The sequence below is a fragment of the Anopheles funestus genome, chromosome 3RL (assembly GCF_943734845.2).
Source record: "Anopheles funestus chromosome 3RL, idAnoFuneDA-416_04, whole genome shotgun sequence".
Taxonomy (NCBI): Eukaryota; Metazoa; Arthropoda; class Insecta; order Diptera; family Culicidae; genus Anopheles; species Anopheles funestus.
The window spans coordinates 21082801-21098320 of record NC_064599.1 but is presented as its reverse complement, the minus strand read 5'-3'; the positions used below and the strand labels follow the sequence as shown (position 1 = coordinate 21098320).

The 15520-nt window shown below is 44.0% G+C and overlaps 2 protein-coding genes across 10 annotated transcripts in view; both read left to right on the top strand.

Annotated features, from left to right (window-relative positions):
- The window catches only part of LOC125768523 (NAD(+) hydrolase sarm1), a 36693-nt gene extending 24939 nt beyond the window's left edge, over positions 1 to 11754 (top strand). For 8 of the 9 annotated variants that reach the window (XM_049436290.1, XM_049436292.1, XM_049436293.1 and 5 more), the window contains 6 exons: positions 1260 to 1588; positions 1665 to 2085; positions 7003 to 7094; positions 7174 to 9151; positions 9235 to 9401; positions 11586 to 11754. In XM_049436290.1, coding sequence (XP_049292247.1) covers positions 1260 to 1588; positions 1665 to 2085; positions 7003 to 7094; positions 7174 to 9151; positions 9235 to 9401; positions 11586 to 11754 — 3156 coding nt within the window. Of the gene's footprint in view, positions 1 to 1259; positions 1589 to 1664; positions 2086 to 7002; positions 7095 to 7173; positions 9152 to 9234; positions 9402 to 9840; positions 10244 to 11585 lie in introns of those variants that run through there. The other variant, XM_049436291.1, reaches the window with a different exon arrangement.
- Positions 11755 to 11990: 236 nt separating this feature from the next.
- Positions 11991 to 14104, top strand: LOC125768524 (uncharacterized). Its single transcript, XM_049436301.1, has one exon. It carries the CDS (start codon positions 12001 to 12003, stop codon positions 12889 to 12891), a length of 891 nt encoding a protein of 296 aa, XP_049292258.1. The 5' UTR covers positions 11991 to 12000; the 3' UTR covers positions 12892 to 14104.
- Positions 14105 to 15520: the final 1416 nt, after the last annotated feature.

Here is a 15520-nt window from a genome sequence, read left to right as displayed (position 1 = left end):
TAACGTGTTGTGTCGTGATGTGATGTTGAAGTTAAGACGAAGACCTAAGACGACCGTGTGGGGGTGATGTTTGCCAAAAACTGAGAAGAAAAGTTAAAAATACTTTCGCCCCATTCTCAAGCCGTAGCGCGTTGGTCAAGATCGTTAATAATATTTCTAAGTATTGCCATCCTTTTCCACGAACCCCGCCGTAACAAGTACAACCGAATGATTACGACGGGAGGGAAGAGATATTTTGGAACAATGCCCAAGCACATCATTTCCGAGAAATGGTCAAGGTTACTTGTTGAGCAGTGGTAGAACCAAAGGATGGTTTGCAGTAAATAAGATGTGAAATGATCATGATCATGGTTGATTTCTGTTTAACGTATTTTAAAGACGGGTGGTTTTTATTATCGTAAAACAGCACCATTCTAATCATATAAACGCTAAAACGTCAACGGTGCTTTATGTATTATGACTTTCAGTTCGTTTTCTACGTGGTCCCAGAAACGAAACGTGCTTAACGATCTCTGGGAGACATTCTCTTTATCGTGCACACATAAGTTTAATACGTGCTTATTTAGTTCACACGGAGTGATCGTAAAAGATTGCCCTTAAACTAGAGCATGTAAGACTTATTTATACAAAGGTTTAGTACAATCGATTTAACACAACAGTTTGAAGTAGTATTGAAAGAGATCTCAAAAGTATAACCCCTGAAGGTTCTGTTCACATTATTTAACGACACCTCTTGAGCGGTACAGATATACTATTTAATCGTTTTATTACTGATAAGATCCAACCCACTCCTAGCGATGCCTATCGGCCCTCGCCTGGAGTCGGCAAGGGTATGAAAGCGAAGTAAATAAAGGAACGACTTCCGGTTACTCATCGCAACCATTGTTAAAATTAGCACTGATTGTGAACTGGCAGGCGGACACTTGGGTGAGAAGTTGACATACCTGTCTGATATACCTGATTCGCCATTCCAGCAAAGGGGTGTGCTCATTCATTCATCATGCAGTGAATACTATCAATTAGTGATAATAACAGACGTGTTCCCATGGTTTTTCACACGACCATCAGCGGTTGTTTGATGGTGAAGAATTGATAGTAGAAATTTGCATGTAGGGTGTGTTGTCATAAATGCGCCTTAGATATTGATTTCAATATTTCTGATCTCATTCTTGTTATAGTTGGGATTTTGCAGCGATTTGAGGAATATATCCACTATTTCACAGAATAAAATCTTTAATTCTTCTTTCCCTCACGAATAGTTATTGAACAGCAGCAGGAGCAGCAGCAAAAGCTCCAAGCTGTCGTCGTCCACGTCCTCCTCCAGTACCACCACGAAGCATGTGGAGAAGAGTTCCTCCTCCACGCAACGCATGTCATCGCTAACGTCCTCCTCCAGTAGCACAACATCCACCGCTGCGGTCAAGCAGAACCTCGGTGAGATGCAAAATTCGATGGCCGAAATGAAAAATATGATGGGCCACAGCAGTACCTCACAGAACTTGTCCACGTCATCGTCTTCGTCGATGAAATCGTCCGCCCTCACGAACCATCGCAAGATGTCGGCCAAAATTAACGATATAAAGACGAGGTAATTATACATTTGAACGTTGTCCACTCGTTCAACTGTAGTATTTCAACGTTTTGTTACGTTTCATTCCTTACAGGCTACGCTCGTCGATGGACAGTCTGGATGATCCACAGGCGGATCCACTGGTTACCTTTCCCGACTCGGAAACGGATGACGATCTGTCCAGTATGGCATCGAGTTTGAAACCGCTGGGAGCGAACGGTGGTAGCGGAATTCTCGTACCGAACGGTCATAACCATCATCATCAGGCGCTCGTGAACGGTTGTGCCGGTACGGTCGATACGGTCAAGTTCGAGCAGAAGAAAATGACCTCCGAATCGAAGACAAAGGTAACGACGGACGGGTTTAGCAGTGAACAGGCCACTATTAATTCGGCCGAATCAAAGAAAATGCAAGCCGGTGAGCTACAGTACCAGGAGCAGGCCGCCCTCGCTGCGATGAGCAGTCGGATGGAGGTGAACGGTGTGACGGCTGAAGAAAAAGGTGCCATACTGAAGGTAGGTGAAATGGAGCGGGAAGCGACTATCGAGCAAACACGAAGACGGTAATCACAGTTGAAGAGCTGTGATTTATGATGCCGAAATAGTCGGTCGCTTGAGATAACGCCGACCGTTCGGTGAGATGTGGACGTGCGGTCAAGTTGTAAGGTCCCCGGGTGAATCAACATCAGTTCAATCCCACTATGCATAAGGCGGTTAAATGCTAGTCTTATTGCGCTTTTTTTAAATCTCGCTTTGCAATGACTCACCGTCGAATGGGGTTTGCCAGCGTTGGATCTTTCTAATGAACCGAAACAGTGACGGTAGAAAAAGAAAGCGCGCAAGTCAGACTGATGGTTTGTTTTTAGTACAATTTTAGTACAAGCTTTCTGCATGTGATTTGAACAACAGTTTTTGGGGCAACAGTGATTAGCATTGGCTAGGTCATTTCGATACTGCACTGAGGTTTCGTTGTTGTCCAACGTGTTACGCCTGTCAATGTCAAACAGGCACTAAATCCAGGACATGCGCATTTCTAACCTTCGTTAACTGAAAGGCTCGTCGTTTTTCGTGCGTACCCGATTAGTTATCGTGTGTCCTTTGAGGAAGAATGTAGCCAGCCAAGTTATATCCTTCCTGTCACGAAAAAGACACGAGTTCGAAGACCTTTCGCTTGTGTTTGTGTGCGTGTTAGAGAGGAGAATCCTATTTTCCCCATAACATACGGTAATAATTGTGAAATCCGCAAGAAACAAGTGAAGGAATGTGAAGCCATTTTGCATACAATTGAACTCGCTGTTTTTGATACGTATCTGGTGCTGCTTGCGCTTATCACCTAATCTGTTAGCATGTGGTGTTAGGATGTTTATGGCGCGTTACGTAATTCGCACTGGTTTGCTAAAACCCACGATACTGCACTGGTGCACTGTCGGTGCATGGCGAGCAACGAACGCTAACAGCAACATCCACGAACGTGTGTTAATCAGTCGCCTGTTGTGTCAGGGACAGGATCATACGACGGGTGGAACATCGAACCACCTTAATACGGTACGTAAATCAAGCAGTGCAAACTACACACACCCTCTATACTAGTTGCACCAACAGCAGAAAAAGTCTGGGTAAGAATCGATTTTTCTTACTTTCACGTACAGTCGTCTGGATCCGTGATGGAATTCACTGCAGTACTGAATGTTCCGTGTTGCTACCATTTATCCGACGAGGGTGTGTGCTTGTGTTTATGGTTTCTTAAAGTTAATTTGACTTTGGCGAACTTCAGGTGCCACGTGTGACCTTCACCGAAGAAACGTTTCAGACACGTCTTACTACGATTTGCTTTACTGGTTGTAATAAACCGAATGGTTCCAATGAATTTAGTACACACCAAGGGATTAGCTTATTCCCACCACAGCTAACACGCCCGTTATGTTTTTCTGGTAATTAAGCAGTTAACAAAACCATCGTGTGCATGATGGTGCCTTTGTGTGAAGCGAGTATGACATTTGAAGCGTACTGAACGAAAAGGACACTAAGGTCGAACAGTGCACATGTCCTTAAATCACAAAAAGGGTTCTTTGTTTCCATGTTGGATTTTTAAGGATATTTGTTTTGACTATCCTGCTGCGTGGTAAAATAAGTCTTGATACGGCCAGGCCGTTCTAACCGATAAAAAAAAAGGATATTTGTTTTGTGATAAAAGATAAATTTAGACATTTCTAGTAATGAATTTAGAATCAAATCACAAATTAACCAGAAAGGAGTGAGCAGTACGATCAAACCAATTCCTTATCTTTCAAGCCTACTTGAGTTTGAAATTCCAAACTCCAAACACATAAAACCATTTCCACCATGATACATGGGTACGTTTGGAGGGAAAACCTTTTGATCGCACCGGCCCGCGTGACGTAGACACAGGCAAACAGGGAAAAGCACAATATTTATGTGTCGATCAATTAAAAACGCACAACGAAGATATTCGATGATGGTAGACCATATTTTCACTGTATGGCTTTTTCCTTTTTACCAATCAAAAAGGAAAAAAAACCCTCAAACTTTGCCTGATTTATGTCACAGACGTCAATCGGCGGAAAACGCTCTAAAACCCATGGTTGTACGTCGCAGACCGTGCGCTGGTGGAGGAGAGCCAATAAACTTTTCCTTCCAACTTGCCGTGTAAACACAACACGAGAAGCGCTTTTTTGCGCTAAAATGAGTTTTCGCGGAAAATTCACCGCAGTTCGTGTGTGTGTGTGTCGGTGCACGATTTTACAAGTCTCTCACGCGCACAAATTTTCCTTCATCATGCTGGTGGTTTTGGTGTGCGTGCCTGCAAGTATGTACGATGGTTTGGTAATGTGTTGCCGATTTGTACGGCCTAATTCAACGCGATCCTCCGACACAAACGTCAGTCGACGAGCGGACAAACGAGCGAACGATCGAGCACAGTGTTGTGACGACGACGAGTTAAACGAACGAAAGTAAAGCAACAGCAACAACAAAAAACCCCTAAACGAACGAACGAACCAGCATTTGAATTGTGTGGAATTCTAGTGCGTTCTGGTAGTGGCCACGTATCAAATCCGTACGGAACCGACGACGATTCAAAAACCTCCGAAAAACAGGATTGGTGGTGCGATACCAATTACGGTGTGCAGTGTGCACGATAAAAAGGGCTTCTAATAAGCTGGGAAACGTGACCATTTTAGTGACACATTAGTGACGTGTTGTGTGCCACGATCCCGTCTTCGTGCACATTCGTTTTGAGGTGGTGAATTGATATTTTTCATGAATGAAATTTCATCCCTTACCGTGCGACCGATCGTAACGTGATAAGTGTGTACAGTAAATCACCCTCTCTCTCCCTCCCCTTTTTACCCCCATTAACCCTACGAAGGGTCACACGTTGTGTAACATCGCCGGTGTCCTCACCGATACCAAAAACGCCGAGTATCGAACACGATCTGCACGAAGCGATCACGATTAAGTAATCGATCGTACAATGTGTAGCCAGGCACCGTGGCCCGTACGGAAGGGTATCTTCCGGTCGACGGGTCAATCGGACTTTGTCCCAACGCGTACTCCGAGTCCGGTCGTGGAATTTCCACTGTCACCTCCACCACCAACCCAACCGGGTTCGGTACCATCGCCGCTCGGGTCTTGCTCGAGCAAATCGACCAGTCCGGTTCATTCGCATCGCAACGGTATCACGCTAAATGTGGCCAGCCCGCTAAACAGTCCGCGCGTTACCGTCGTCGAAAGTCCGCTCGGTAGTCCGGCCAGCGTAAGAACGACGTTCGAGATACCGATCGAAAGCGTTACCCAGGTGAGATCAGTCACAGGAAAGAGAACGGGGAAAAACAAACGGGAACTGATGGAAGGTTCGTAGGCAATTCTTGTACGTCCTTGACCGTCAGTAAACAATTGTGTTCCAAAATAGAACGCCGCGCACGGATGGCACCAACCGACGGAGGGAACGCTTGTTACAGCGGGAAGCTGGTGGGAATGGTCGTCTACAAATAGAATATTTTATACCATTATTAACGGTCTCATAGAAGTCAACCGTATTCCTTCCACGTTGAAGGTGGTTTTTTTATTCTCGCTGACGGTGGTGTACCAACTGGGTACAGCATATTGTGCGTGTTTTAGTTTCGTTTACATACTAACATCAACACCACTACCATCAGTACTGCCACCGTTTGAATGGTTAAATGTGCGCGCGTGTGTACTAAAAATAGTGCCAAATAGGAAACACGACGTACAAGTGACGTGATAGTGTCCGTATATTTAATCCAAAAACAAAACCAAAAAATCACATCTACAAAACCACCCTCATGCAAACAATATACACGATCGGTAAAATCTTGCTGTTGGAAAAATGGACATATTTCTCCACCGAGATCCCGTGAACCTTCCGAAGAAAAAATGATTGAACTATAAAGTTTCCCAGGCAGCAAACCACGCGCCTTATGACGTTATTCGTTTGATCGATTTAAGCTATTTAATGTGACGGTTGGTTTGAAGCAGAAAGGTCTGTTCTGAGGTTGGATTGTTTATACACACAACAGACTGGTGTGTCCGGTCTATAGATCCGGAATTCTGACCTAATATGGAGAGAAAACGGATGAAGGGATCATAAGATTGGAATGTTTATACATTAATAACTTTCCTCCAAGGCACCTGTTAAGTAAGGAGATTTGAAGAAAGAATAGAAATTATACGCAAGCAAATATGTTTTTATATTCTTTATAACTCTTGGTGGTCTGTTGCCCAATTGACTCTTTCACCAGCGGGCATCTCAATGTCGAATATGGATTACCCGGACATTGGAGTACACCCTACAGAGTTACAAGTCAACACATGTAACAATCAACAAAACTGTGATATGTTATCTCTGTACAAATGGGTTGCATTTTGAAGTGCTTTTACTCCGACTACTGAACGTCCATATCGCTCCGCCTCTCAATCTCCAACATGCGGTCCATGAAGGCTAGTTTGATCCAGTTCGTTTTGAATGTATTTTTAACTATCTTTCTTGTTGGGTTTGTTTTTGAATGGCCTAGTCCATTATCAATCGCTAGACTATAATAACGAAACCCCATTAAATACAGCTTCACAAACGACTCTACTGTGCTCACACTCTACTGGTGTACGGCGTTGAACGCCTCGTCGTGTTTGTGTTGAGCGATTTTCGAACTCTCGTTAGGAGTTTCATTTGTGATGCAAAGTTTGCCAGAACACAGCCACACACAGTACAAATACGATCGAGAAGCAGTGAGTTAAGCACCGACTTATGCGCTTACACGTTGCAAAACTGTCGCCAACACTTCACCGATAAAGCACTCGTAATTGTGCTAAAGTAGATGTCACTGCGGCACCGATAAGCTGTTATCTGTTTGTAGTATTTTTTTAACACAATTTTTACCTTCTCGTCCAAAACAGGAAGCACGTTCCGTGAAAATGGGTGATTTCCAACAGGCCGAAGCGAACAACATTGCAGCTCACAGTCGCAAAGTACAGAGCGATCACTTCAGGTGTGTGTTACCAATATCCGCAAGTACCTTCTTCCTGAGACACCGTACTATAATCTGTTTTTTTTTTTCGTTTTTTTAGCGCGGAAAATAAAGCAATCTCACAGGCACAGCAAAAGCAAACGGTTTCGTCGAGCGGTATCTTCAATCAGGAAAAGCACGTCTCCTCTACAACGCAGTCCACCTTCACCATGTCCAACACCAGCACGATCAGTTCATCGTCACAGATGAGCACGCTGTCCTCGTCGTCCGCAATGAACGGGATGCTGGGTGATGAGTTTCCCTCGTTCGAAGACTTCGAACGGCTCACGAACACACCGGAAGAGGTCGATAAGACGATCATGAAGTACTCGAAACATTTGGCCAACTACGTGCAGAATCTTCAGCAGACGGAGCAGCTCAAGAAGGCACCGACGCTGCTGAACCACATGAACGAAATCATACGACGAGCGTGGGCCGTACCAACGCACGGACACGAATTGGGTGCGAGTCTGTGCGATACGCTGCGCAATACTGGCGGGCTCGATATACTGATGCGCAACTGTGTGGATAACGATTCGGAGGTACAGTTCTCATCTGCCCGCCTGTTGGAACAATGCCTTACGACGGAGAATCGAACGCATGTGGTTAAGAATGGGCTGGACAAGGTGGTGAACGTGGCGTGTGTCTGCACCCGCAACAATGCTACCGATCATTCACGCGTCGGTACCGGCATACTGGAGCATTTGTTCAAGCACAGTGAAGATACCTGCTCGAACGTGATCCGGCTCGGTGGTTTGGATGCGGTACTGTTCGAGTGCCGCAAGAACGATATCGAAACGTTGCGCCACTGTGCGGGTGCGCTAGCGAATCTGTCACTGTACGGTGGTTCGGAAAACCAGGAAGCTATGATAAATCGTAAGGTACCGTCCTGGCTGTTCCCGCTCGCCTTTCACAACGACGAAAACATTAAGTACTACGCGTGCCTAGCGATCGTGGTGTTGGTAGCGAACAAAGAGATCGAAGCGGAGGTAATCAAATCCGGCACGCTGAACCTGGTGGAACCCTTCGTAACGACGCACAATCCGTCGGAGTTTGCAAAGTCCAATCTCGCCCATGCGCACGGTCAAAGCAAACACTGGTTACAGCGGCTAGTTCCGGTACTGAGTTCAAAGCGCGAAGAAGCACGCAATCTGGCCGCGTTCCATTTTTGTATGGAAGCGGGCATCAAGAAGGAGCAAGGCAATACGAACATTTTCAAAGAGATTGGTGCAATTGAGCCACTGATTAGGGTAGCGAGCTCACCGAACGCGATCGCCTCGAAGTTTGCCGCCCAAGCGTTGCGGCTTATTGGTGAGGAGGTCCCGCACAAACTGTCCCAACAGGTACCGCTCTGGTCGACGGAAGATGTACGAGAATGGGTAAAGCAGATTGGGTTCGGAGAGTATGAGCAAAGCTTTTACGACTCGAAGGTTGACGGAGATCTGTTGCTCCAGATGCAGGATTGCAATTTGTGCAACGATATTGGTATGAAAAATGGTATCCTGAGGATACGGTTTCTGCGAGAGCTGCAGAACCTGAAAAAGATGGCCGACTATAGCTCACGTGATCCGGACGGTCTCCATGCTTTCCTGAGTCGAATTGGACCAGAGTATACGATCTACACGTACACGATGCTGAATGCCGGTGTGGACATCGAATCACTGAGAACACTTGACGAAGACCAGCTGACGGCGACGTGTGGCATCACGAACGCAATCCATCGGTCCCGCATCTTACAGGTGATCAAGCTGAACGAATCGATACCTTCCTTCCGGTCGGAACAGAGCACGGAGAAAAGCTTGGACGTGTTTGTTAGCTACCGTCGCAGCAACGGTTCGCAGCTGGCCAGTTTGCTCAAGGTACATCTCGAGCTGCGCGGTTTCTCCGTGTTTATTGACGTGGAGCGACTAGAGGCGGGCAAGTTTGATAACAATCTGCTGCAGAGCATTCGACATGCAAGACACTTCCTGCTTGTGCTAACGCCCGAGGCACTGAATCGTTGTGTGGATGACGTCGAGTGTAAGGATTGGGTTCACCGGGTAAGTATGGGTGGTACATGGAATCCGTATCTCCAAGAGTGATCATTGTAGTCTAACGATTGGGGTTTTTTACATCTTTTTAGGAAATCGTAGCAGCACTCAACTCCGAATGCAACATCATTCCCATTATCGACAACTTCCAGTGGCCGGAGCCGGAAAAGTTACCCGAAGACATGCGCGGCGTCTGCCATTTCAATGGAATACGCTGGATTCACGACTATCAGGACGCCTGTGTGGACAAAGTGGAAAGGTGAGCTAGTACGATTGGCTTAACGTTCACATCAGTTGCATGCTGTGACACTAGCTCTACAACACTTTTCCGTAACTAATTCCGTTTGGTTTCGGTTCTGTTTTGGTTTGTGTCTGAAAGTTTTTTTTTTATTTTTTTCCGTTAACTTCACAAACACGACATTACATGATACACAAAGCGCACGTTCATATGCAAATGCACCAGGTTTGAAAAAAAAAAACACAATATTGGCCGCTAATATTGTCACATTAGTACAATTAGACCAAACAATTTATTTAAATTTCGACTTTCGTTTTGCATGGTTAAATTTTTTACACCTTATTAGTTGAAGCTTCCTTTCATTACCTGTACAGTAGCATACGCTAGAACATACCGTGTATGATGATACAAAAAGTTCAAGCCATTTTTTCTCTTTTTTCGGACCATTTCTTCCTCTCAGGTACATTAGAAATACCACTAACCATAACAATCGCTCAAACTCTGCGCATAGAAATAGCTAAGCTGTACTAAAAACGCTACAACTACGGTGCTGCAGCTAGAGCAGAATAATGGACACCGTGTGTTTCGTGTGCTTGCCGTGTACCAGACAGGTCCAGGGTGTACGGTTTATGTGCTTTGTTTAAGGATAAAAAAAGTCGTAAAACATCTACCAGAAATGCATCCCAAATACTCAGCAAAGGATAGGAGGATCGAAGCTGAGCCTTAAGCTGCTTTTGCAATGTTGTCACTCCTCAGTTGATCTCAGTTCGCCAGCCAGCGGAAAACCTTAAACTGCAAATCTCAGCTCAGTGCTATTGTCATATGTCGGGCAATGTGTGTATGGTGGTGGCAATGTAGAACAGATGGAACTTTGTCTCGCTAGCATCTCAAAACCCCCAAACTCGTCTGTGCGTGTGGCAAGATATGCGTACTGTTGTGCTTGTGGTGTGTTTCTATCTCGAGTTGTATGTGTGTATGCTAACGAACTATACGTGTGTGACGTACGTAGAGGGGTTTTGGCTGAATGTGCATGTGTGTGGGAGGGAAGGGAAGAGAATGTGGGGGGCAATGGCAAGCTGGTTAAAGGACATCCGTAAGCATCAAACAGCGGAGGTGAGCCCAATGGCATGAACCCTTTTTGTTTTACTTCCCCATATTAACAAACACCTTTGCATGATGTTTTAAGTTGATTTTACTTTTTATCCCATTTTTATAATGCCTTGTCCATATCACATTACTGACAAATTATTAACCAAAAGAAATATTATCATTTCACATGGGAGAGGTGAGTGCTCTAACTCATGCGAGTACCACTTGCGAAGGGGAATTTGCTTTGATCTCACAAAGTAGTGTCGCAAAGTAGCCAAACTGTATGAAATTGGTACGCCAAGAGTGAGCCACAGCTGAATGAAAAGGAGATCCTCAAGGAGACTAAACCAGAGGTCTTAGTATCCCATTTTATGCTTTTCTTGAGTTTTACTTATTCGCAGCAGGATAGTCAGTCCTGTGAATAAGAGATTTCACTTCTTAAATATACATCCATTTACGTATGATATCATAGATCATGATTGAAGATCTTTTTTCTTGCGGCTTTTAGTTTCAAGTAGCTCCAATATTCATTAATAGAAGATCTTGAAGCGCTATCCTTGATAATATGTTAATAGACGACAGCTGTATGAAATATTAAAATGACAAATCACTAGATCAGTGTATCATCTTTCACTGATGTTCTTGTGGTATTCAAATTTAAAAAAAACACTCTTTCCTGGAGTTTATTTCACAAGGGAATACTAACTGTTGGAGAGATAGTAAGAAGACACTTCACTCTTGGAGAGTGCTTTTTCTGTTTTGGATAATAAGATTTTCTTCATTTTATAATATAAATTATACGCAGAACAGGACCAAAATACTTCCTTGACCTAGCTCCGAGAGCTAGAACTCTTGAGAGATCTCTCACCAATTGAAGACAAATATGTTCCTTCAGTTCACCAAACTAAGCTGTTGGTCACAAAATATACGCCTTTTCCTCTTTATAATAAATTTTAGTAACATTTTTCTTTCTTTCTCATTCTTTATTTACTAATATCATATCGAATTTTCCCACCCTCGCGTGCCATATATGCACATAAGTAATTTCTCTTCAATAGTCCATTCCAAGCCCCATCACTAACGCCTTTTGTTGTTTCTTATCATGTCTGATTGTAGGTTCATGCGAGCAGAAACAAACGGTCGGGGAGGTATGATGGATCATGGCAGCCGACTGCATAGTCGCCAGCCGGGCGATGCAACGCCCTCGTCCGCCATCTACCAGCGCATGCACAGTAACGATTCGGGCAAGAGCAGTGATAAAGAAAACAGCCGTAATCTCGAATGACTAGATGCCCCTTCGGTTGCGAATCCGTCCCCGGTATCGTTAGGTTCTACCGGGTCGCTAAACGGTACACCGAGTGCCATCCCGACCGCGTCCACCGCAAGTCCCCACCATCCACGGTACTACTCCTCGTTGGCTCAGCTGTACCGCAAATCGTCCAGCCCGGCCCGGCAAGGTCCGACGGGTGGAAGTGGTGGCGCTCGTGGTGCGGCACGGTACAACAAAACAAACCGCGGTGTTCCCGGTGGGATGAACTCACTGCCACGTCTGCTGGGTGCGAGAGCTACCGAGCTACGGCGTAGTTCTGCGGCCGGGTTAAACGTGGTATCGCAGCGTCCACCATTGCCACCGAAGATTGAACTGCGTAGCCACAGTTACGACGGTTTGCTGGACGATTCGGCCAGTATGCAACGGCGTAAGGTGACAGACGTAGGACAGCCGACAGGGACACAGGTGTCAACCGCAACCGAAGGGAATGATCGAGTCGATGGGCGAGACACGATCACTAGCCAGCAGGAAGGGGAAGATGAGCAAAGGATGAGACAGTCACTGATTGTGCGGAAAGTGTTTGCAGAGACGAGTGCCAGCTCGGTCGGAACGGAAGCATCGATCAAGAGCAAAAATCGACGATCACGTAGCATGGACGATCTGTTCGATGACGATGGACCTGGCGTGGAGTGTAAATTCCTCGACAACACGCAAAGCATGGAGACACTGCTGGAACCGGTATCTCCCATTTCGACAACCGCACCCGACGATGCTCCGGAAACACCGCCAGCACGCTCTGGTGGAGGAAACATCTGTCTGAATCGACGTTTCGTGCGAGAAGACACAGACGACCAGCAGGACGACCCGGTCGATGAGTCGCTCGGATCTCACACCGCATCACACGAGCAGCTGTGCGAAAAGGAAACGATCACGGTCGATAGTACGCCGCGGTTTCACGCGGACGACGGTGAACCGCAGGATGCGAAAAGGCAACCGGACGAACAGGAAGATGATATCGAATCGACCCATTCGTCCGTTACCTCGTCGCACGGTTCAACGGCATCGGGCGAAAAGGGTACAGGACCAAGGAAAGCACCCAAGCCACTGATCAATCGGTACGTGAAGAAGGTGAAATCGTTCATGAAGATGTAGTCCCCGATTTTACTGCACCGTGGCATATGTCCCCGTTACATCTCGCTCTCGAATAAGTAAGGTAGTATTAGTAGCTTTGTACACCCGACTGTTTTTGCGGAAAACCAATTCGAATCAGTCACCGTCCAGTGGGCTGCACCGAAGCAAATGGCCGGACGGTGGCGCTTTCATTGTGATCTTTAGGACGAACGTGACGAACTGTTACCGAACAATGACTATAAAGAAGAAAAAGAACGACAAAGCAAACTTTCTCCACTTGGTGATCCACACTTGATCTTTTGGCTTTTTGCTTTTAATAATGTGCTTGATGTGACGCAAACACACCAAGCACGATGGTGGTTTTATGTAGATTAATTTAATTTAAAACACCCACACGCCCATTTTAATGGCCGACAATCAAACAAGATGAATGAGATAGGATTTTAGTAACCGTTCCATTAAGTTAGTGTTTCACAGACCGAAAAAGGTTGAAAAAAAGCATACACACACACACACCCTCACACCAACACGTACAGATTACAAACTCGCGTACATATTACAAGCGTCTAACCTACGATTTCAATGTATTTCTGTTGCCTTAATTTAAACCTACTGCTATTACGACTAGCTGTTATTATTACTATATTACGATTACTACCACTACTACTACTTACACCATTGTGATTAGTTTCGCGCAGCAGTGCAGCGATGCCGTTGCGCGGAATGCTGGAACGTTGTAAAATATATTATTTAGACCTTCTTTAGAGTGTAAGAGGAAGCTTCCCTGGATGGATTCGGACGAAATGGAACGGGCAAACGCCAGGAAGCTTTCCTTACGGCCTACACCATCAAAGTATCTAGTGTAGGAACTGCAATTTGTGTATCGGCTTACCGATGTTAATAGTTCTTTCTGCTCGCGAAATGTATGTAAATATGCGAAATCCGTTTTTGTTGTTGTTGTATTCTCGCATTAGCACCGCTACTACGGAAAATTCGACTCGCTTCTTTTTTCCAACATCAACCATTATGACCTCTTAGGATGATTTAACGACAGCGGGACAAAATGGTGATGCGGCCATGCAGAAAAAAAAATCAAGTGCTTTAAAACAAAACTGTGAAACTTCGATATATGTGTGTAACATGAGAAGAAGTAAGGAAAACAACACGCAAATTGTATGCGTTTTTTTTTTTAAATAAATATGTTAATAAAGCAAAAGTACACTCACAGCTAAAATGCATACTTTCAATGTATAAACGGAAAGAAAATATTGAGAAAAAAAGGAAGACCATTGGGTAAACTTATGAATTAACGAATAAATTAAAAATGCTTAGCTGATTGCAATTAATCGTGAGCGAGTCAGAACAAATAATGGTCTTCTAATCAATTACTTTCGTTTCATTTGCTTGTTTGTTAACAATTCATTCGCCAACATTGGTTACATTTGTTTGTTCTCACGGAACACACATTCATTAGCTTATATTAGTGGTGCTTCATCATCGATATTGGGTACGAAATCACTATTGAACAGGACGAGCCTCGAATAAATAAACAAATCCAATGTAACCAATGTATTGCTGCGAAAAGTGCATCGTGCAAACAAATGCAAGCGTTGCATCCGGCAAAAAAACGGGGCAAACGTACGCTCAATAGCCGCAGACGATACTCTAAGGGTTGATCCAACTATTACGTAACGCAAAAATTGTGATTTTTTTACCCTTTCCTTCCCTATCGCATCGAAACGTAACGTAACGAAAAATTATTTTCGTATGAAAAATGTCCTCCTTTCCTGGCGTTGACGAGCGACCTGTTTCATTAATCAAAATAACAAGAGAACATCCCACAAAAGAGGATTCACCAGTCGCGTGTGGCAAGATCGAACCGTAATTAATTGTACCTCTTTTGTAGGATGCTCTCTTGTTGTTTCGGCTGATAAAATTGGTCACTTTCTCTGGATTTTTCCGGTTTTCGCATTTAAAACAACAAGAGAGCATCCATTAAAAGAGGTAGTATCAACTGCTGTTCGTCAGCGTGGCGCTTCATATCGTGGTCCCTTTTCCGCATGTTATCATTGATAGTAATTTGGGATCCTTCACTATTCATTGAACGGATTGAAAAAGATGCAGGATTATTTCGCCTTCATCGGATTATAGGAGAAAGTAGGCAAAGCGAACACCTTAACATTAATTTTAAAAATTTGTTGATGTATAAATGCAAACGTACACCTGATATGCGAAAGATGTAAACTTAGAAGGATAAGGTGAGCCTTAAAAATGAGCCTTATGAAATTTTCAAATTTTTATATTTTTTTAATTTTTTTATAATTTTTTATTCTTTTTTTTTTATTTAAAACATTATTTGAGGGAAAAGAAACTTATTGCAACCAATTGGCATTAAAATAAAACAATTTAAATTTTTTTGAAAAAAATTCCCAAAAAAAACGTAAGGGGTAAGCCTTATGAAATTTTCGAGTTGAAAATTTTTTTTAAATTTTTTTCTGATTTTTTATTCTATTTTTAATTTAAAGCATTATTTGAGTGAAAAGAAACACATTGTTACAAATTTGCATTCAAATATATCACATTTAAAAATTTTGCTGAATTGCTCAAAAATGAAGAAAGTTTTACATTTTCTCGAACAGGGTATGGAACT